The 23,683-nt window shown below is 50.8% G+C and overlaps 1 protein-coding gene across 2 annotated transcripts; it reads right to left on the reverse strand.

Annotated features, from left to right (window-relative positions):
• Positions 1 to 706: 706 nt before the first annotated feature.
• On the reverse strand, positions 707 to 9,779 carry LOC141999592 (coiled-coil domain-containing protein 157-like). 2 transcript variants are annotated; one of them, XM_074973188.1, is made up of 5 exons: positions 9,656 to 9,779; positions 8,801 to 8,974; positions 5,355 to 5,494; positions 1,853 to 1,941; positions 707 to 1,135 (listed from the first exon to the last, which is right to left on the reverse strand). In XM_074973188.1, the coding sequence occupies exons 2-5, from the start codon at positions 8,961 to 8,963 to the stop codon at positions 850 to 852; spliced, it is 678 nt and encodes a 225-aa protein (XP_074829289.1). In that variant the 5' UTR covers positions 8,964 to 8,974; positions 9,656 to 9,779; the 3' UTR covers positions 707 to 849. The 2 variants fall into 2 exon arrangements, with proteins under 2 accessions (XP_074829289.1, XP_074829290.1); XM_074973189.1 differs by lacking the exons at positions 8,801 to 8,974; positions 9,656 to 9,779 and adding an exon at positions 6,605 to 7,072.
• Positions 9,780 to 23,683: the final 13,904 nt, after the last annotated feature.

A 23,683-nucleotide genomic window follows, 5' to 3' on the forward strand; every position in this document is an offset into this window, starting at 1 on the left:
AGCCATTGAAAAGGAATAGAATAGTGTATGCTGTCAATGCCCACTGGAATTGTTATATAGCAGTCACTCAATACAGTCCTTCCTGTTCTCCCCACCCCTTTTCTTGCAGTCATTTGCCAACTGCAATCTTACTGGTTAAAAGTCTTAACTCTTGAATCTTTTACTGAAACTCAACTCCCTGCTGTTTCCTCCTGCCCTTGCAGCACAATGTGCTGACAAAACCCAACCAGGATGTGGCAGGGGTTTGCAGCAAGCGCTAGATGTTAAACCACAGGAGGGGGGGTATGATCCAGGCTGTGATGGAGCTCTTGATTCCTAGCTCCCTAAGGAGGAAGAAAAGTCCCTCTTGTGTCTGTACAAAATGGGGCAGTTCCTAGGTGGGAATGGAACGATGTCTCCTGCTGGAAGGTGGGAAAGCATACAGCCTTTTGTATGGGTTCTGTCTTCATGAGATCCTCTGGATCCCTGAGAGGATCCCTCAGTCCTTGCATCCTTCCCACCTCTTCCTGGGCAGCCTCCCTCACAGCAGCCGTCCTGCTGCTCCGGGAGGTCCGGCTGGTTTTCCTTGTGGAGCTGCCAATGCTCCTTCCTCCACCAAAGGAGATGCTGTTTGCAAGGCGTGGCGTCCCCAAGCTGACTGCCCTGACTCCAGCAGGTGGCCCATCCCAGTTAGGGAACAGGCGAGTGGCAGAGAAGCCCTGGGCTCCCATGTGACACAGCCCTTTTGCGGCTCTGTCACTGTCACAGACAGTAGCCCTGCTCTCGGAGGGAGCCTTGGGGAAGAACAGTAAATGGCTTTATTTGTGTCCCTGGCTGAACACCTCCGGCAGGGGTTGCTCTCCTGGGGTTCTATTTCCGGTGATTCCTGGGGCTGTGAGCTGAGAGGCCCTGGACTCTGGCTGTGCTGCCTTTCCCTTTCAGTCTGGCATAAATGCTGATGGCTGAGTTCTCGGCTGGAAGGGAGACGCAGGACATTGCCTTCCAGGACATTGCCTTCCACGTGGCCTCTGCAGAGGATGGCTTTGGCTGGCTGCTTAGCGGTCTCTGGAGGGCCGTGCTCTGGCTGCTGGCTTGGCCACTCGCAAGCCGGTGGGGTACTGTGCTTCTTGGAGGTCTGTGTGCGAGGTTAGGGTTGCTGTAGGAGATGTAGGACAAGGCATTAGAGATGCAGCCCCTGAGGCAGGGAAAGTCTCATAAAAACATAAGAACAGCCCTACTGGGTCAGACCAAAGTTCCATCTAGCCCAGTATCCTCTCTTCTGACAGTGGTCCATGCCAGATGCCCCAGAGGGAATGAACAGAACAGGCAATCATCAAATGATCCCTCCCCTGTTGCTCGTTCCCAGCTTCTGCCAAACAGAGGCTCGGGACAGCAGTGTAGCTGGCGGGGAGTGGGGCAGCGGCCGCTTTCCCACCGAGCAGAGGTGGTGCCTTTTTAATTTTTTGGTGCCTTTTTAATTTTTACTCACCCAGCGGCAATCCGGGTCTTCGGGGGCGGGTCAGACGGCGCTCCGGGTCTTCAGCGGCACCCGCTTGTACTCACCCAGCGGCGCTCCGGGTCTTCGGCGTCGGGTCCTTCACTCGCTCCGGGTCTTCGGTGGCACCGAAGGACACCCCCCCCCCCCCAAGACCCGGAGCAAGTGAAGGACCTGACGCTGAAGACCCGGAGCGCCGCCGGGTGAGTACAAGTGGGTGGCTTTTTTTTTTTTTTTTTATCTCCGCTCCCCCTGTTTTCTCCACCTGGCTACGCCACTGGCTAGGGACACCATTCCTGCCATGTAAAGTCTCCATGCAAACCAAGCCCTGCAGCTCCTTGCTGGGCGTGGGGGGAGGTTTAGAGCAGGCCTGCTCACCCTGTGGAAGCCTTGTGGAGGTCCATCATGCCGTCCTTGGATCCAGTCCTGGAGGAGGAGTGAGCCCAGAGCTGGGTCTGTGGGATGAGCTGGGGAGAAGAGATCTCGGGGTTAGAACCTCCCTGGTCACTGCTTGATGCTGGGAGCTCCCCCTGCATCCACAGGAAGCCATGGCTGGGATGCATCAGAAAGAATATTCCTCCCCATCGTGCACCTCGTTCATGGCGCTATCATGGCTGGTGTCTGTCGGGGACTGACTCAGAACTGGATGGGTGGCATCTAGGCCCCAAAGGCCTCCAGTGCTTGTGGGTGCCTGTGTTATCTAGTGTCAAGTGCTTTCCTTGCTCTGGGCCCAAGGAGCTCCAGGGTGTGGGGAAAGTCTCTCCTACCATCTCTCTGGTGAGAAACCACTCCATTCTGGGCTTAGTCTGCTCCCAGCTGGAGGCCGTGGCTTTGAATGCTCCTGTTTGATGATCGGAATGGGCTGGGCCATCGTGGAAAGGGCCTTGAGCTGACAAGATGACTGAAACTCGGCCTTGTGTAGAGGGCCAGCCCAAGGCCTGTGCTTCACTGGTCCAGAGACGTGGGGCTAATTCTCCTGGGTCACCCCAGCAGGGTGGGACCAGTGCAAGAGACACTGTCTGGACACAAGATGGAAACTGGTCTCAAGAACAGACCTTTACTGTTATTCTTGTCTACACAAACCAAGTTCGCAGCAAACCTGGTGTCAATCTCCCTTGCATTAGCCCACCATGCACTGAGTGCCCATGTGCACCCTGCTGCTCTGGACTAACTGTTCCACAGAGAGCTCTGATTCACTCCTGTTTCCGTGCAAGGGAGATCAAAATGGACTATGGAGTTTGTGCGCAGCAGGCTAGGGCGAGGTAGATTCACACCCTGACTTGCTGCCAACTTGGGCCTGGGCTACACCTAAAATTAGATCAACCTAGCTACAGCACTCAGGGCTGTGAAAAATTTTGCACTCTGTGCACAAAATTAGGCCAATGCAGCTAGGTCAATGGAAAAATTCTTCCATCGACGTAGCTACTGCTTCTTGGAGAAGTGTCTTAATTACTTCAACGGAAAAGCTCCTTCTGTCGACGTAGGAAGCTTCTACATACAGTGGCACAGCTGCCATGCTGTAGCTGCTGAAGTGTAGGCATGACCTTCATGTTCCTTTCAACAGGCCCCGAGCCTGATTGCTGTGGCCCATGACTGGACCCCAGAGCCTCCCCGCAGCTGTTGTGCTGGGCTCATCTCCAGGAAGAAGCTCCAAAAGGCCCAAGCTTTTCTTTCAGCTAGGACTTAATTCTTAGCAGCTGTGAGCATCTCCCAGCAGTGGTGCGCTAGGAGCAGGGTGCTACCATTGCAGAGCTTGTCACCTCTTCAAACATGCTGTACCTACCTCCCCATTGCCTTGCTCCTTATCCACTGCAAATGGGTGTGAAATGCTCCCAGTCTGGTAGCATTTGGCACTGGTGAAAGTGACAGCGTAAGGTGCAAGCCAATGGTGAGTCAGGCCCGCTGAGTCTCATGCCTTCAGCCTAGTGGTTGCTCTTTTAACAAGGAGAATGTTAAACCAATCCCTCCTCAAGGAGGCAGTCTACACAACACATAATGCAACTGTGGCCTGAGGGATGGCACAGGCTCAGAGAGCAGCAGAGAAGCAGAAAATACCTTGCTAGAAAATATCTTACATTAATATTCTTCTGCCCTGGTAATCGAGCTAAGGAACCCTTAATCACTAGGCTTGACTAACATGCAACTCCATCATCTGGTTGCAGTAGCCTTTCCCAGGAGTAGGGCTCAGGTTTGAGTTGAAAAGTGGGAGGGCTTAAATGAGAGGGGTGACCGTCCTATGTGCAATTACTGGGGGGGGGGGGGGGGCAGTCTGGCCAAACCTGGTATTGTTATTTATTTGTATTGGTGTAGCACTGTCCTGGGCCTGCACCGCTCCAACAAGGGGATCTCTAACCCAAGATTTACAAGCAAGTAATGATGAGGGCCAAGAGTACAGCAATAAGGGCTACTGTAGGGTGTGACTGGGGGGTACTAGTAAAGTTGGGCAGAGAGGTCAGGATGCGAAGAGCAGGAGAAGAGCGTTATCTTTCTCTACAGTTCTAGTAACAGCTCCTGTCTTACTCCTCCCTGCCCCGAGGGGTGATATTAATTCCTCACTTTTGTGAGTTCCAAAGGAGATCACAATTAAAGCTCAGACACATGGACAAGCCCCCCAGCAGTGCTTCTCTGAAGGCCTGGACAGATCCCCCTGCCCCCATGGGCTTTGGGTCAGGCGCTGTATGTGTCTTCGCTGCACTCCAGACATGGGTTTTCCTTGCTGTTTGTCTCTGTGATCACGGAGCCCAGGATCGGCCGCAGGGAAGGACCCCAGAGCCCCCCCGTGATCGCGGAGCCCAGGATCGGCCGCAGGGAAGGACCCCAGAGCTCCCCCGTGATCGCAGAGCCCAGGATCGGCCGCAGGGAAGGACCCCAGAGCCCCCCCGTGATCGCAGAGCCCAGGATCGGCCGCAGGGAAGGACCCCAGAGCCCCCCCGTGATTGCAGAGGCCAGGATTGGCCGCAGGCCCACATGAAGAATATTAATACAGAAATTGCTCTCTGGAACAGGTGCCATGCTCAGCGGAGAGCCTTGCTCCCGCCGAGGGCCATGCTGGGGAAGTAACAACAGAGATTTCCAGACTTGGGTTATTCTTCAGGAGACCTCAGTCCAAACACAGTGGCTCTTTAGATCCCGTTTTCCAGCTGAGCCAGCTGTCGAGCAAGAAAGTTCTGTGATGTCTACCCAAGGCCTCACAGCAGTTCTGGCACAGTCCAGCAGTCTGCACTCATTTCTGTTTTAAATTAGAGCCCGGACTCCTACTGGTTCTACAACTGTGCTCTTGTTACTAGACTGCATTGCCGCAAGGGGGAACAGAATGGGGCATATAAGCCTCACTGAGAAGTACAGGGAGGCAGCATTAAACCTACAGCTGTAGAGAACAGAGGTAGTGGGATTAGTCCTGGAGCACAGACTGTATGAAAACAGTTCTGAGGTTCTATCCCCCAAGAACAGTGGAGGTGTAGTCCCTCAGCCCCCACAGGGATCACGGGACGGATCGTCTATTCCTCAGCCTCCAGGAGCCATGGGACATATCTCCTATTCCCCAGACCCAAACAGGACGGGTCTCCTATTCCCCAGCCCTAAACTCTACTGGGAGTGGGATGTGTCCTAAGTCTCCCATTTGTACAGTCTCGAGGGAGCACAGGATAAGCCACAATCCCCCATCCCCAAAGTCTAGAGAGACCATGGGATTGACATCCAATCCCTCTGCTTCAGGGTCCCAGGGGCCATGGGATGGGTCACAGACCCTCCATGCCCAGTAGGGATCACATTGTTGCACTGACCCCCTATTCTGCCTGCATTGCCAACTGTCTATTGATGGCAGCTGGCCCCCCTTGCACTGAGAGGTGCCCTCTCCACCTGTGGCTGGGGTCAGACTCACCCTTAACGCTCCTTGCTGGGCCACCTCTTTCATTTTGGCTAGTGCGGTCCTGAGTCGCGAGTTCTCTTCCTCCAGGATGCTAATTCGGATGTTGTTCGCCTGCAGCTGCTTTTCCATGTCATCAGTGATGTTCCCAGTGCCTGCAACGAAACAGGATTCCCTTCACAACGGGGCAAGGGGAGTGGGTGTGCACAAATCATCTGGATACAGCAGGGCTGGCGCATACATGCATGCATGTCCGTCCCTAACTCCTCCTGAGAAGGACATCCCCATTCACCTCGTGGCACAAACAGCCCTGGAGCATGTGCAGGTAACTGCTAGTAATGCTGTAAAGCAAGAGCAGACTGCTGGTCGAGTCCTTTCATGTAGTCTAGGGATGATAATTATGCCACAAAAGCAGCAGGCCAGTTAAAAACGAAAGGCACAGACATTGCAGGGCCAAAGCAGAAAGGATGCAGCAATGGTAGCAAGAAAGCTGTATTCTCCTTAACCAGTATGTGATTCCTCTGGTAACTAAAGCGATCACTTGCGGTTGCAGGGTCTGTGCTGTGTGTAAGGCAGTGGGGAAATAGAGGAGGAGAACGGAGGAGTGGGAGACCAGCCTCCAGCCAGTGACTTTCCCATGGGTACAAAGCTAGTAAGAGAAATCATGCCCTCGGGGCAGCCAGTCGCAAGCCACATGACACAACCCTCCTGTGATGGCGTGTTGACCCCACACCACCATTGAAGGGGTTATGGTGGCAAGGGATGCCAATTAGCCATAGGCTGCACCTGCGAGGGAGCTAACTGCCAAGGATTCTAATTGAGAATGAAGCTCACCTGGGCAGGAACGGGTGGGGGCTTCTACAAAGCTGAGGAACTGAGGCCACCAGAGGTGGCAGGGAGATGAGCCTGCAGATGCACGCCCTGATACAAGGGGGAGAGCAGGAGCCTGAAAAGGCAGCACAGGAAGCCGTCCAGGGAAGGAGCAGTAAAGTCCAAGAGAGCACAGACCTGGACTGCTGGTTTGAGGGTGCCTGGACTAGAACCTGGCGCAGAGGGTGGGCCTGGTTCCCCTACCAGCTGCTGTGGGAGTGGAGATGGTGACTGCCTGAGACTTTGTGGGAAGAGACTGATGAGGCCCTGGAAGGGGAGGATGATGGTGACTTGGCTGGAGAGAGGCTACAGCTCCTGATAAGTGAGAGAGAGGCTGTAGATCAGTGGTCCCGAACATGGTGCCCGTGGGCACCCGCTGGGGTATTTCTGTGCACCTGCCGTCAGGACTGGCGCCAAAGAACAAAGAGGAGAGGAGCGCATCTGCCGGAGAACCAGCCACCGAAATGCCGCCGATGAGCGTTTCCTGCAGAGAAGCGGCCACTGAAATGCCACCGAGGAGTAAAGCCACTGGAGAAGCGTCGCCACCGAAATGCCGCCAAGAAGCGTCGCTGCCCACCACGCTCTTCTGAAGGCATGCCTGTGCTCTTTGCCATGGAAAGGTTGGGGACCACTGCTGTAGAGCAAGTGACTGAGGCAATGGAACAGACTATGGTGAGCTAATTCCCCAGCTGAGCCATGAGGAGGCACTGCTGAGCCGTGAGTGGCACATCCTATTACACCTCTGACCCTCCCATGCTACTCTGAAGGACAGCAAGAATTGCAAGGGTACTCATTCTTAGCTGAAGTTTGTCTCCACCACTTTGCCAGGATTGTGTTATCCTCACTAATCTCCCATTGTGCCCACCAGCCACCCTCTAATCCAGGGGTTCTCAACTTTTTTCTTTCTGAGGCCCCCCCAAACATGCTATAAAGACTTCACTACCCACCTGTGCCACAACAACTGGTTTTCTGCTTATAAAAGCCAGTACCAGTGTTAGGAGGTAGCAAGCATGGCAATTACCTGGGGCCCCACGCAACAGGGGTCCCCGCAAAGCTAAGTTGCTCAGGCTTTGGCTTCAGCCCCCGGTGGTGGAGCTCAGGGCCCCAGGCTTCGGCCCCATGCAGCAGGGCTTCAGCTTTCCACCCTGGGCCCGGTGAATCTAACATTGGCCCTGCTTGGCAGACCCCCTAAAACCTGTTCAAGGCCCCACACGGGGCCCCGGACTCCTGGTTGAGAACCACTGCTCTAACCCACAGCCTACACCCATGCCCAACACTCATTCAACTGTCTGTCAGTAGCTTCTGTGCTTCACCTGACCTTTAGGGCATTAGTGCCAGCACTGGAGACCAGGCTGAGTTCTTGAACCGTACCATAGACCAGTCTGAGTTCCAACGGGCCGCCATCTTACCTCTCCAGGGTCTGGGTGCCCAGCAAAAGCCTCCCCTGGAAGCATGCTGCTGGCTTCCCCTTTTAGTGACGTGACATCCCACCACAAAGTGGAACATGCTGAACAAGTGAACCAAGATGCATCTTCCCCCACCCCATTACATTCAAACAGCTTCCACGTGTCCTCAGACCAATCTCTTCCCTTAGCTGGAGGCTTTAGGACAGACTCTTTGGCTGATATGGCCACTTAGTATCTGCACCAGCTGCATCCTCCCCCGACTCTCCAGCACTAGGGGCATGTGAGGCCAATGGGTCCTATTGGGGGATGGAGATGGGCTGCGAGGAAGAAGGGGGCATGGTAGAGTGGAATGCCACTGGCATAAAGTCATTAACTACCTTATTCCTCAGCACCTCTACCTTACACTGGGACTAGGCATGCAGGATGGTGGAGCTGCTGCTCACTTCCTGAGGATGCTCCCTCCTTCTTTCCTCCACCAGACCAAGCTTGGATACAGCGGATAACTGAGCTCTTTGTTATGAAAGGACATTGGGTAGCAACAGTAACCATGGAGGGATGTGCCCAGTTACACTCCACTAAGCACCGTGCAACCCGTCAACTGCAGAACACGGGGGCAGACAGGCTGCTAGCAGAACCTTTCCAGGTGGAATTATCTTGTCCTGCTGTACTAGCGACATATTATCCTGATCTGCAGGGATGTTGTGTGACCAGAGGAACCTCTATTCCAGATCCCACCAAGCATCTCTCCTATGGACACATGGCCAGGATCAGCTGTAGCTGATTGCTAGCCAAAGATGGGTTGAGCGGGACGTAGACAGAATACACAGCTGCAGTCTGTAAAGGGTTAAGATGACCCTTAACATAGCATAGAGTCACGTGGTCACATCTCATAGTCACTTGTCTCAAGGGCGATCCCTCTGGACTGCAACTCTGATTTTTTCAGTGGGATGGTATTCCATGTTTAATTGCAAGTCTGATTTTTATATTCGTGTAATTCTAAAACAGTTGCTGGAATCGCACACTCCCATGCATGTGAGCTGGGGGAGATGCGCCCTCTAGGGCACTCAGTGCGTGAGCACTATTGGTGGCAGGGATGGAAGTCTGTTATCCATTCTGGTGTGTGCTACCCCCTGCACAGGCTCTTACTGTCTGCTGCCCTCTGCCCCTCCCCACACCCTCTCATACTCTCAAACTGCGCCTCAGCAGGGATGTGGAGGTCTGGAAAGGACACGAGCAACCTCTCCCTCTCCTTCAGCTCCTGGAGCAGCTCATCCAGCTCGGAGATGTTCCTGAGTAGTTCGGACGTGGACTGCTCCAGGCTCAGCTTCTCCTGCTGCAGGTTCTCCATTAGCTGCTGCACTGGACAAGAAGAGTATGGTTAGGTTTCATCAAGCTCCTTCCCTGCTGTGGTGCCAGCTCAGGGGCAGGTGCTGCGAAGTGGCTAGGAGAGGAGAAGAGATCATCATGCAGCTGTAACACTGCCTTCGGGGCTGAATCTGATCTCCTTGTCCAGTGAGCGGCACGCCAGTGTGATGAACCACCGGGTCTCAGTGTGATGTGGGAGCACCAGACAGATGTGGCACTTGTCCTGGAATGCCCACAACCTTCAGTGCCTAACAGGGTTCTGCTGAGAGGGCCAATCCCTGAGGCCCCTGCTCCCCCCTGCTACTTGCTTAGAACAAATTCCCATCAGTCAGAGGGAGAAGGACCGAGTAAAATGGAGTAGCGTTCTCAGGAGTGGCCCAGAGATACTAACCATGGACAGACGGCCTGGCTGGAGCCAGTGCAAGAGGAAGACATCTCAGTGCTCTTCACTGTTCTCTCACCCTCCATCATTGCACAGTGCAGCCTGTTCACCCACCCCCAGCACACTGGCACTCCATGGTGTACCCAAGTGGGGGGCATTCATTCTGAGCCCCTTAATGGCTCCCTCCCGTACTAGAGCTCCACAGTGCAGCTCTAGCTCCCATTTCACTGCCTCTCAAGGGAGCCCCTACTGCTGAAGGAACTTCTTGCTGCTCCGGGGACATTAACACTGACCTGCTGGGCCTCCAGCTGGCCCTGAATCTGCTGCTTCTCTGCCTGTGTCGCCTTCAGCTGTTGCTCCAGCTTAGCCTTGTCATCTTCAACTTCGCCTAGGCTGGCCCTCAGCTCCTCGCACTCCTGATCCAGGCAGTCCAGCTGTTGCAACAGGGTCCTCTGCTTGGCCTGGAGCGACTTCACAGAAAGAGGAAGGCAGATGATATGTACAGATGTCACCCTCAGCGGCCCAAGTAGCTTTAAAGCAGGAAGGGTAATAATAAAGAGGGGGGTCAAGGGACCAAACTGTGAGGGATGGGCTAGAGTGTGTGACAGGGGGAGGCATGAGGAGCCTAACTGGGTGTACAGCTTGGCCTATATCACGAAGGAAGCGTGTGACCCACTAGTAAGCCACAGCCTGTGACACAGACGCCAAGTCCGTGAGTGCTCCGGGCCTGGAGCACCCACGGGGAAAAATCAGCGGGTGCTCCACACCCACCGGAAGCCAAACTCCCCCCTCCTAGCCTCCTTCTCTCCACCCCCGCCCGTACCAGCGCAGCGTCCTCTGCTACTCCCCCTCCTTCCACATGTGATATAGGCCAAACAGCTGTTTGGCAGCGCTTAGGACTTTCCGGGAGGGAGTGGGAGGAGCAGGGACACGGCACACTCAGGGGAGGAGGCAGAGAAGAGGCAGGGCAGGGATAGGGACTTTGGGGGAAGGGGGTGGAATGGGGTGGGAAGTGGGTGGGGTTGGGGTGGGAAAAGGTGGGGTAGGCGGGGACTTTGGGGAAGGGGTGGAATGGGGGTGGGGCAAGGGCAGTGCAGGGGCAGTGGGTCGGGCACCCACTGGTCAGAGGGGAAGTCATGCCTATGGCCTGTGATGTGTGTAGGTAGCAGCAGAGGGCACCAGAGAGTTTCCTCTGCCTGCAGCATCAAATGGGCACCAGTGGGCAGAGTTGCCAACTTTCACGTGGTAAATAAGCACCCTGACTTGCACAATAAGCCAAAAATCAAGCTAATCCCATTTCAAAACAAGGCCAAAACAAGCCAATCCCTAAGAACCCCAACACTCTATGTGACTAGATCCCCCCGGCATGCAGTCTGGGACTGTAGTGCGCCCGGTGTGCACCCCTGACTCTCTCCCTCCCTTGCCTCTGTTTGCTCCCCCTTACTCCTGCTTGCCGGGAGCCAATCAAAAAAAAGAAGGAACAAGCTACAAGCCAAAAACTAGCCAACAAGCAACTCACAAGCCAATTAAGCCAAAAACAAGCCCAATTTCTGCATTTTTTTGTGGGTTTGGCATGTCTGCAGGTGGGCCTGGTTCTAGGGGGGGATCAGGCTTCTCCAGCTTTCACCAAAAGCATGGGGCCCTGCCTGCTTCTGCCTAGAGTGCTCCCTGGAATGCTGGAACTGATCAGTGGCCACTTTCAAAAGTGAGTGTGTTACTGACAACAAAATGCCATTGTACTGAGGGAATGAAATAGGCACAGAGGGGATGCTGATGAAGGTAAGTTGCAACAATCCATCAAACAGGCTGCTTTCAGAAGGCAGCTCCCCCGCAGGTCAGGGTGACGGTACACAAGTAAGATGGCAACATTGCTCAGGTGCACAGCACCTCTTTACCTGTCTGATACTCACCCCTGAAAAAAGGGATACCACAAGGTATTGCCAGGGAAGTACAAGCAAAGCAATGCAGGGCGGGGAGGGGAGCAGGAACACTGAGCTGAGCCCTCAGCTTCCCACAGAGACCCTATTTACAATCCTGGCATAAATCTTAAATGAAAACAAGGTTGGGTAACAGCAGAGGGAGCAGAACAGAAGAAGGGACGGGATGACAGGAGAGGTATGGATAGAGCAGCATGGACCAGGACCAGCCAGAGATGGCCTAGTGGAGAGTAGAAGGGAATTAGATTCGGGTAAGGTAGGGAACAACAGGTCCTGGTTCCTGCCATGGCCGCACCTCCTCATGCCTGAGCATGCTTTCCACTTTGGCCTTCTCCTTGTCTAGCTGGGTGGTGGCCCTGCTAAGCTCGTGGCTTGCGTTCTCCAACTGGCTGGTTAGCAGCTGCACTTGGTCTTCCAGCTTTGTCATCTGGCTCTTGTGGGCCATCTTAGTCCTCATCTCCTCCAGCAGGGTGCTTTTGGTCAGCTCTGTGAATACACAACATCCTGTAACCAGTGCTGTGGATGGGGGGAGCTCATAATGGTGGAGATGGGCAAGATGGGCTCTTCCTTCCCCAGGTTCCATGATCCTGTGGGAAGTGGATGAGAGAGGTGAGAGGAAGCTTTCTGGCATGACTTAAATTCTCTCATGGATGCCTCCCAGAAGGGGAGCCATCATTCCCACTTATGCCTGCAACCTTGTGAGTCCCAACACACGATGCTAGCACCCCACAGCTATCAGCCAGGTAGACAGGCTTCACTGTTAGTCTTTAAGGGCCACACTGTGGCTGGCTCTGCATGGGTGCATGAGATGCGGGAAGGTGGCACATGGAGCCTTCCCCTTGTGTAAGCAGGAAGCAGAGAGATTGCATCATGCTAGCATTAGTCTTCCCAAAGCTATGGGCCCACCTCTGTACCAAGAGCTGGCTTGGTGCAGGGGGAGCACTGTTATACCCATCTGATGGGTGGCAGAGAACAGTCAACCAAGAACCCTGGGAGGAATTTTGGGAGTCAGCCAGGAGTCCATTTGCAGCTCCCACTGCAGCACATCTTCTCCACACCCCTGTAAGGAATAGCCTAGCCCCAAGGCTTCTCTTCCTAGGGATTTCAAGTTTGCTGTTCCCTGTGCTGAAGTGGCTGAGATTCTGAGAGGCTCATGGGATCTTGCCCCAGGATTCTCCCTAGTGTGTTACCTGGGCAGTGGAGGTTAGAAGGCACTCAGATACGACAACGATGGAGGCCATTTAAATACATTGGTGCCGATTCTCCTCTCACTTACACCAGTGCTAATCGGGAGCGACTCCACTAAAGTCAACAGAACTACACTGGTGTAAAAACAGCGTGAGCGGAGAATAAAGTCTATGGATGAGATCAGATGGATGGATGAGCCCACGAGAATTCTTACCCAGCTCTCGCATGGCAGCTTGCTGTGACAGCAGCTCTTCTTTCAAGGTGGAAATTCTCTCCTCCAGCACAGCAGCTCCTAAACCAACCAGAACAAATGACTTAGCAAGGACCTCCCAGGTCCTTTACAGCACTTATCTACACATAACAATCACACCATGGCATTTCTCATCAACTGAGTGTATCATTCTATGCTTCACTAAAGGGACGAGCCAGGAAAAATGAAATAGCTGATCTTTATTATTTACTGAACTTCTGGTCTTAAGACACCTGGCCTTCCAGTTGGAGGGATATGGAAAATAGCACCTTTATGTGTTTAAAAAACTCTTGAAAAAAGTTGTGAAATAGTTTTTCTGGGAACAGATGTGCCACATACAGAACACAGGATGGGATGGGGTGAAGGTTTTATTGACACTCATTAGGGACAAGCTACATAATGCATCACTCATCAGCAATGCCAGCATCCCAATAAACTCTTCATATCATCACACCAAGTGGGCGGGGGGGGGGGGGGAAGTGGGCCTGGGGGAAAGAGAGAGAGAGAGATGTCACCCACTGGCACAGCTGAATCAACAGACTTAGGTCACCTGTGTTCTCACTCTTTAGGTTGGTGAGGATCAGGTAAGATGATCAAGCATATTGTGAAGATGCCATATTGACCCCTAAAGGAGGATGTCTCCCTCCCTTTGAATGGCCACTTTATGGGCTAGTGAGTTAGATACATAAAGCCTTATGGGGGGCACCGTCACAATGTAAATATACTTATGAATGTATATATGACATAACTAGAATGTGTTTTATGCTACATACGCCATGTAACATATCTCTGTAAAGGTTATGATCTACTCAATCTATTAATCCTATTTGTATGCATGTATCATTTTTGTATTCGAAGTTATGAATATTGGCTGCATACTTGTTTGATTCTAAGTAAGTTTTAGGAAGCAGTTGGTCAGCTTCCTGAGAAAAGACTATTCTCAGTAAGTGCCCAGTCAAGAAGCCCTTAAGCCAACAATGAACTTGGAGATGCCAATCCACATCTGGGCTTTCCCAAGAATGTGGCTTGGCTGGTAAGGAACTCAGTCATACATGGACATGTGACTTGCCCAGGTGACTCCAAAACTCCATTTTGTAGCTGGACGTTGCAAAGGAGAGAGTAGGGGGTCTCCACCCACAAGAGAAAGTCTATTTAAACCCCCGACAGACCCCTCCATTTGGTCTTCAGCTGGCTAAAGAGAGAGCCTCCCCACCCCAAGGATACCTGAAAGAACCTGGAACAAAGGACAGTAACTACAGGGGGTGTGAGTGATTGCTGGATCCAGACTAGAAGGAGACTAGTCTGTAAAAGGAAGCTTACTGGGTGAGGATTTTATCTGTATTCAGTTTTATTACTGTACTAGACTTAGACTTGTGTGTTTTATTTTATTTTGCTTGGTAATTCACTTTGTTCTGTCTGTCACTACTTGGAATCACTTAAATCCTACTTTCTGTATTTAATAAAATCACTTTTTCCTTATTAATTAACCCAGAGTATGTATTAATACCGGGGCAGGGGGGGGGAAACAGCTGTGCATCTCTATCAGTGTTATAGAGGGCAAACAATTTACGAGTGTACCCTGTATAAGCTTTATACAGGGTAAAATGGATTTATTTGGGGTTTGGACCCCACTGGGAGTTGGGTATCTGAGTGTTAAAGGCAGGAACACTTCTGTAAGCTGCTTTCAGTCAAGTCTGCAGCTTTGGGGATGTGGTTCAGACCTGGGTCTGGGTTTGCAGCAGGCTAGCGGGTCTGGCTCAAACCAGGCAGGGCACTAAAGTCCTAAGCTGAAAGGGCATGAAAGCTAAGTCTGCAGCTTTGGGGCATGTGGTTCAGACCCTGGATCTGTGTTGGAGCAGACTGGCATGTCTGGCTCAGCAAGACAAGGTGCTAGAGTCTCAAGCTGGCAGGGAAAGCAGGGGCAGAAGCAGTCTTGGCACATCAGTTGGCAGTCCCAAGGGGGTTTCTGTGATCCAACCTGTCACAGTGGCGTAGTCGAGCAGGATCTGTGCACAGCTGATTGCTTTGAGATACTGGTAGTGATTTTAAGTGAGTTTTAAGTGTGGTGGCTGGAGAACAGACAAAGTGGTTACTGTTTGTTATTTTCTGTTTGCTTATTTCGGGTAAGGGAAATAGGGACAGAAAAGGAAGCAAAATAAGTAAGAGTGAAGATCAGAAGAAGCTAGAACTACACAAGTTGCAAACTGCCCAGAAAGGCTGAACACTGGGTGCTGTGAAAGTCTCTGTTAACTAAGAATCCCCTGAGGTGAGTGCATCCCAGTTTCAGTGAACTACAGAGGGGGCATGGCCCAGCACAAGAAAGTAGGAAAATGACTACCAGTGAAGCAGCTAATAAACTAGAGCTGGCTAGACTGGAAGCAAAAGAGAAAGAAAACGAACATAAGAGACGGATGGAATTAAGACAATTAGAAATTAATACAGAGGAGGCTGCCCACAAGAGAGCTGTGGAGGCAGAAACATCCAAGGTGGAGGCAGAAGAGGCTGCCCACAAGAGAGCTATGGAGGCCCAGAAGCATGAACTGGCTGTTATGGAGTTGAAGAGCTGGCTCCACTTCCCCAAAAATCCACAAATGGGAGCGACTATGTCCCCAGTATGACGAATCCAGCGACATTGCCGAATATTTCATCACCTTTGAGAGACTGTGCACCCTCCATGCGATCCCTGAAGACCAAAAGATGACCACATTGATTACAATATTGACTGGCAGAACTCTGGACATATTCAACAAGATGCCTATTGATAATGCTTCAAACTATGGTAAATTTAGGGAACTGGTTCTGAAACAGTTTCAGGTTACACCTGAAACCTACAGGATTAAATTCAGGAGTCTTAAGAGGGGATCTGGATTGAGTAATGTGGCTTATGTAAATGAAATGTGAGATTTGGTAGACAAGTGGGTGAGGGGGAAAGGCATTACAAGCTTTGACGGAATTTGTGATTTGGTTACTCAGGAACAATTCCTGAATATGTGCAGTGATGATGTAAAACAGTATTTGTGGGACAAAAAGGTGGACGCAGTGGGTGAATTAGCTGGGTTTGCAGGCTCTTATGACCAAACACAGGCTGCAATTAAACATGAACCACTGGCAGAGGGGCACAGGGTTGGGGGAAAGCAGAACCACCGTTTTGCCCCTGGGAAAAAGGAGGCGGGGCGTTCACCTCCCCATTCCCCTGTGACCCGTCCCAAATCTCCTGTGCAAGCAGAGGCGCCCAAGAGGTGCTATCGTTGTAAGTCCACTGAGCACCTGAGGAATAAGTGTCCCTTGCTGAGTGGAAACAGGCAGCAAGTAACACTTGAAGCTGCTACTTCTCAGAGCCAGGCTGCGGCCTCTTTGCACACAGGGTTTGTAAAGCTTGCTTCTACACAACCAAGCAATGAGCGTATGCATGCGGTTAAAATCAATGGTGAAGTGCTTCTTGGATTGAGGGACACAGGTGCTGAGATTTCTGTGGTCAGGAGTGACCTGATCCAGGAGAAGGATTTGTCGCTGGGTAAAATGGAAGAATTAGAACAGGTGGGAGGTTACAAAGTCCTTGCACCTTTAGCTAAAGTACACACGCAAACTAAGGATTTGCAGGCTGAATTGACTGTTGTAACGGTGGCACACAATTTTGCACCGTTTTCACTGGGGAATGATTTCTTTAATGTGACAGAATCTGTCCCAGGGTTGGTTAGCAGTGAGAAGGAATCTTGTGCTAAAAGCCCAGGGGCCAGTTCCAGAGGGAGGGGCTGGACGAAGCCAGCTCCTGTCCCATGATCATCTCCATGGGGGAGGGGAATGTATTATCTTGTAACGGGGGGCCACCCCAGCCACTGACTGCTAGGAAGTTGCAGGTCAGCAGAGGGCAGGGCCTGCCCTGAGGTGCACAGAGACATGTGTCCCGAAGGTGGAATTTGGGGTCCTGGTGACCGCTGCGGTGGGAACAGACCCCCAGGACTCTGTAGCTGGAAGCAAGCCCAACCTGAGTGAAAAGGGGGGAATTTTGCTGGCCAGTGAAGGGTCTGTCATAGCTGGTAGTTGTGAGCCCACAGGTGGATCAGGGACACCTTCCCTTTTGGGGGACACAGGAGTGTCTGACCCAGCAGGGAGCCCAGAGAGGGAAGCCCAGACAGAAGGTGCCCACCTTTTGTAGGGAGGATGTTTCCCAGGAGGAGGGTGAAGAATCTGCATTTAAAATGCCAGACCCCTCTCCTGTGGAACAGGGTTTAAGGGAAAACTGGGGGTCAGATCTCCCGGAAGGGGGTGCCCCCCAGCTAACCTTTTAGGAACAGAAAGTGGGGTGTCCAAAGGGGTTTTCCCCATCCAAGGCACTCCCCTGAAAGATGTTGTTCTTGCTATGCTTGTAAGAAATAAAACTCTCTCCAAGACAGGAAGGGAAAAATCTCTGCATGGGTGAAACTTCACCAGGGAGTGGGGTCCAGCCCAGAGAAATTCCAGAGGGAGGGGCCGAGGGCAGGCATGGTTGCAGTACACCCTTTCCTTGCCAAAGCCCCAAACACATGCCTGAATTGAAAGCCTTCTCCAAAGAGGCAGAAGAGTCTGCATCAGAGTGCCTACCAGGGGGCACAAAGAAATGGGAAAACACAGTAGACACTAAACAAGCTAAATTGTGTGAACAAAGCTTGTCCACCATAGATATGCTGTTACTCTTGTATCTTTTACTATTTCATCTATGTGTCAAGACAAAGGAGTTAATACTTGTGGTTAACCCTTTAAAGATGTGGGACATACCTGATTTGTGTCCCCCAAAAGCCCAGATGTGGATTGGCATCTCCAAGTTCATTGCTGGCTTAAGGGCTTCTTGATTGGGCACTTACTGAGAATAAAGAAAAGGAGTACTTGTGGCACCTTAGAGACTAACCAATTTATTTGAGCATGAGCTTTCGTGAGCTACAGCTCACTTCATCGGATGCATACTGTGGAAACTGCAGAAAACGTTATATACACAGAGACCATGAAACAATACCTCCTCCCACCCCACTCTCCTGCTGGTAATAGCTTATCTAAAGTGATCATCAAGTTGGGCCATTTCCAGCACAAATCCAGGTTTTCTCACCCTCCGCCCCCCCCCCACACACAAACTCACTCTCCTGCTGGTAATAGCCCATCCAAAGTGACCACTCTCTTCACAATGTGTATGATAATCAAGGTGGGCCATTTCCTGCACAAATTCAGGTTCTCTCACCCCCTCACCCCCCTCCAAAAACCACACATAGGAGAGTGGGGTGGGAGGAGGTATTTTTTCATGGTCTCTGTGTATATAATGTTTTCTGCAGTTTCCACAGTATGCATCCGATGAAATGAGCTGTAGCTCACGAAAGCTCATGCTCAAATAAATTGGTTAGTCTCTAAGGTGCCACAAGTACTCCTTTTCTTTTTGCGAATACAGACTAACACGGCTGTTACTCTGATTACTGAGAATAGTCTTTTCTCAGGAAGCTGACCAACTGCTTCACTAAAACCTACTCAGAATCAAACAAGTATGCAGTTCATGAGAACACCAGGGAATAAAAGGAGGCCAGAAGGTGAGAGTGAGTAGGAAACAGCCACCCCTCCAGAAGCAGAAATGAAGTAGGGAGTCTGCAATACCTGGCCTCTCGGGCACCAGAAATACAGAGAAAGAAGAGATTTGTGAACAAGAGTTAATTTAAAGGGAACAATCAACTGTCAAGGGGTAAAATCCTAATCCCATTGAAGTCAATGGAAAAACTCCCACTGACTTCTGTGGGACTAGGATTTCACCAAGGACTCTGGTTGTGTTTAACAAAAACACCTATTGACTAGGGACAAGCTGGGACTGGCACCGCACCTGTCTGTAGATCTTCCTTGTCCTTCTCCAGTTTGGCTGTGATCTGAAAATTCTCTTTTATCTTTTCCTCCAGGTACTGCTCAGCCTCCTTCCTCTGCCATTCCTGGGTCTCAGTCGCCTTCTGAAGAAGCTTGTCAAAGTCCTCAACCTGCTTCCTCAGCTCATCCTTCTGTTTCTCAGATTCTTCCAGATCTGCCTTCAAAGGGTTTATCAGCTGCATCAGCACCCCAAGATGTCTGTTGATACGAGACAGGTCTTTGCTCTGTTCTGATGCCCAGAAAGTTATGTCCGTAGCAGTGAGTGGCTTGTTGCCTAGGGTCTCCTCAACCATCTCTTGGAATTTGCCCAGGGACGAAGGGATGTTCTGGCTGTGGCAGATGCTGATGATGGCTTTACCGACCTCCCGGAGGTTGGCCTGGCCACTTGCACATGCATCACAGGGCACCAGAGATGAATCAATTGTCTGAGAATGGACACTACAGACGTTCTTGGTGACACCATATGCAGACCGTGGCTGTGAGGTGTCTGAGAAATCACAGTCTGGCCCACGGATGGTTTGTGGTAGACATGACATGGTTGACTGGGCACTGGCTAATAATGCACTTGATTCTGAAATCACAGGTGAGCAGCTTTTCAAAGGCTCATTCTCAGCTTTCACATCTTGCAGGGTAGATTTCAGTGCAGAGATGTCCCTCCTGTTAGATTTCTTCTATTAGAGAGAAAACATAGGAGAATGAAGACATTTGCTATCATGTTTAAACAAGTTATTCTCAACTATCTTCACAGAACAGATGCTCTGAAATTGGCCTGGAAAGCCGGTAAAATAGTGCCCATTTTTTTAAATGGAACACAGGAAACGAATAATTCCTGTAACTCAATAGAGACCCCTTTGCTTCATGGCTGGTGACAGGACCAAAAGTACAACACCAAAAAGCCTGACTGAACACTGGCACATCCTCACTGGGAGGGAATGTCAGTGGGAGTCTGCGGTCAGCTATGGTAGCTTCACCTTTGCTACATTTTTCTGAGATTGAATAGGTTCAAAGAGGGGCTACAAAGAGACCTGGCCAGATTCCCTCGGGAGGTGGTCTGGCAAATACTGGGACTATTTATCCTGGGAAAGAAAATTATTTCAGGGAACATGACTGAGGAACAGTGTTAAGGTTACAAAGGGGACAGTGATCAGCGCCCCTTTTTTGCCCCATAATAGCAGAACAAAGGGTCACTTGAAAAAAGTAACAGATAAATTTCAAACAAAAGCATTACTCTTTTGGTACGATTGCTCAGAGCTCTAGTTTGAAACTGGAGAAAAGCCCGCTGAGAGTCCTTGGGTTAAGCTTAGAGGCGAGAGCAACAAGGGTGATGTTGTGGTGGGCATGTGCTATGGACCACTGAATCAGAAGGATGAGGTAGATGAGGCTTTCTTCGGACAACTAACTGAAGTTTCCAGATCAAAGGCCCTGGTACTAATGGGAGACTTCAATCACCCTGACATCTGCTGGGAGAGCAATACAGCAATGCACAGACAATCCAGGAAGTTTTTGGAGAGTGTTGGGGACAACTTCCTGGTACAAGTGCTGGAGCAACCGACTAGGGGCTGTGCTCCTCTTGACCCGCTGCTTACAAATAGGGAAGAATTGGTAGGGGAAGTAGAAGTGGGTGGCAACCTAGGCAGCAGTGACCATGAGATGGTTGAGTTCAGGATCCTCACAAAAGGAAGAAAGAAGAGTAGCAAAATATAGACCCTGGACTTGAGAAAAGCAGACTTAGACTCCCTTAGGGAACTGATGGGCAGGATCCCCTGGGAAGCTAATATGAGGGGGAAAGGAGTCCAGGAGAGCTGGCTGTATTTTAAAGAAGCCTTATTGAGGGCGCAGGAACAAACCATCCCAAAGTGCAGAAAGAATAGCAAATATGGCAGGTGACCAGCTTGGCTTAACAGTGAAATCTTTGGGGAGAAACTCAAAAAGGAAACTTACAAGAAGTGGAAATTTGGACAGATGACTAGGGAGGAGTATAAAAATATTGCTAGAGCATGCAGGGGTGTAATCAGGAAGGCCAAGGCACAATTGGAGTTGCAGCTAGCAAGGGATGTGAAGGATAACAAGAAGGGTTCCTACAGGTATGTTAGCAACAAGAAGAAGGTCAGGGAAAGTGTGGGACCCTTACTGAATGGGGGAGGCAACCTAGTGACAGATGATGTGGAAAAAGCTGAAGTACTCAATGCTTTTTTTGCCTCAGTCTTCACAGACAAGGCCAGCTCCCAGACTGCTGCACTGGGCAACACAGTATGGGGACGAGGTGAGCAGCCCTCAGTGGTGAAAGAACAGGTTAAGGACTATTTAGAAAAGCTGGACATGCACAAGTTCATGGGACCGGATCTAATGCATCCAAGGGTGCTGAGGGAGTTGGCTGATGTGATTGCAGAGCCATTGGCCATTATCTTTGAAAATTCGTGGTAATCAGGGGGAGGTCCCGGATGATCAGAAAAAGGAAAATATAGTGCCCATATTTTAAAAAGGGAAAAAAGAGAACCCAGGGAACTACAGACTGGTCAGCCTCACTTCAGTCCCCGGCAAAATCTTGGAGCAGGTCCTTAAAGAATCCATTTTGAAGCACTTGGAGGAGAGGAAGGTAATCAGGAACAGTCAACATGGATTCACCAAGGGCGAGTCATGCCCGACCAACCTGATTGCCTTCTATGACGAGATAACTGGCTCTGTGGATATGGGGAAAGCGGTGGATGTGATATATCTTGACTTTAGCAAAGCTTTTGATACGGTCTCCCACAGTATTCTTGCCAGCAAGTTAAAAAAGTATGGATTGGATGACTGGACTATAAGGTGGATAGAAAGTTGGCTAGATTGTCGGGCTCAACGGGTAGTGATCAACGGCTCGATGTGTAGTTGGCAGGTGGTATCAAGCAGAGTGCCCCAGGGCTTGGTCCTGGGGCCAGTTTTGTTCAACATCTTTATCAATGATCTGGATGATGGGATTAATTGCACCCTCAGCAAGTTCGCAGATGACACTAAACTGGGGGGAGGGTAGATATGCAGTAGGGTAGGGATAGGGTCCAGAGTGACCTAGACAAATTGGAGGATTGGGCCAAAAGATAGCTGATAAGGTTCAACAAGGACGAGTGCAGAGTCCTGCACTTAGGAAGGAAGAATCCCACGCACCGGTACAGGCTGGGGAGCAACTGGCTAAGCATCAGTTCTGCAGAAAAGGACTTGGGGATTACAGTCTAGTCTGGGCCCAATCCTTTCCCCAGGTACAGTCCTTGTTCCAGCTTAGGTGGTAGCTAGAGGATTTCTCATGACTGCAGCCCCCTTTATTCTGTTCCACCCCCTTATATATAGCTGTGGCACAAGGAGGGAATCTTTTGTCTCTTTGGGTCCCCACCCCTCCGTCTAAATGGAAAAGCCCCAGGCTTAAGATGGATTCCAGTACCAGGTGACATGGTCACATGTCCTGTGAGACCCCAAGCTTTCATTAAAAGAAAAGGAGTACTTGTGGCACCTTAGAGACTATTTGAGCATAAGCTTCATCGGAGCTGTAGCTCACGAAAGCTCATGCTCAAATAAATTGGTTAGTCTCTAAGGTGCCACAAGTACTCCTTTTCTTTTTGCGAATACAGACTAACAGGGCTGTTACTCTGAAACCAAGCTTTCATTCTTCCCAGTCTGACTCACAGGAAGGCCTGCAAGTAAACAGAGCCATCTACAGTCAATTGTCCTAGTTGATGGGAGCCATCAAGATTCCAAACCACCATTAATGGCCCACACTTTGTATAATTACAATAGGACCTCAGAGTTATATTTCATATTTCTAGTTTCAGATAAAAGAATGATACATTTATGCAAATAGGATGAACACGCTCAGTAGATTAAAGGCTTCGTAATGATATCTTACACGAGACCTTTTGCATGAAGCATATTCCAGTTACATTATATTCATACTCATTAGCATATTTTCATAAAATCATATGGACTGCAACGTCACACCTAGGGAGGTGGTAGACTCTCCATCCTTAGAGGTTTTAAGGGCCGGCTTCACAAAGCCTTGGCTGGGATGATTTAGTTGGTGTTGGTCCTGCTTTGAGCAGGGGATTGGACCTCCTGAGGTCTCTTCCAACCCTAATATTCTATGATTCTATGATCACACTGCATGTAGGCAGCCAGCAGACCTCCCTGCTTCAGCAGGCCAGAGAGCTAAATACAGTAGCTGGATTTTAAAAGGGGCTGGCTAATATTACAGCCACTAATTTCATTTTATCTAGTTCTGAGGATTAGATGAGGTTAATCAAAGCTCATGCTTCGAAGTGTAATCTGATCACTGAAGGTTCAACCACGATCTGGTTTAGTATAGCAAATCCTATATGACATAGGTCCCAGCATCGCTAGGCCACATCCTACCTCAGTCACTAGCTGCTGATGGAGCGCTCCCAGTTTCAACATGCTGTTCCCGTACTTCCTCACAGCCAGCCCGATGGACATGCAGGGTCCCACTGCCCGGGAGGGGGGCACAGCTTGTTCGCTGATGAGATTCTCCATGTAGCCTGTGAAGCTCTGAAGCAGCAACAGCAGCCTTTCTGACAGAAACAAACCGTGGCTTAGAGCTGCATGGGATTTCTTTCTGGGAGTGGGCTTTTTGCTGTCGGTCACTACCGCCCTGCAAGTTGGGGGACGACATAAGGAGGTGGCCCAGGGTTAGCATTTGGCACACAAAATACCCCAGAGGAAAACTCCAGCTTCCTAGGCTGTTTAGGGGTGGAAACAAGGCAGGGGGACCCTCTCTATCCCAGGGGGCTGGATAGTCGTGGGTCACCACTTGTGCAACTCCCCAGTTCTGGGTCACTCTACGGAGCAACATTCCTCCGAGTTCAGGGCCTGACTGTCCTTTCCCAGGGGCACAGATTCAAAGCCATCCCCTGTGCTTGTAGAAGGGGTATGTGGAGGTAGGTCCCCCTTTAGCCCAGTGATCAGGCCTTCTGGCTGGTGGGTGAATTCAAGGCAATCCTAAATGGGCCTTAACAAAGGTAAAGCCTTGAGAAGCTGCACTGAGAGTTACTTTTTTAAAATTAAGCACCATTTTACTTCAAGCCGATGGAAAA

This window comes from Natator depressus, chromosome 15, assembly GCF_965152275.1.
Source record: "Natator depressus isolate rNatDep1 chromosome 15, rNatDep2.hap1, whole genome shotgun sequence".
NCBI lineage: Eukaryota > Metazoa > Chordata > Testudines > Cheloniidae > Natator > Natator depressus.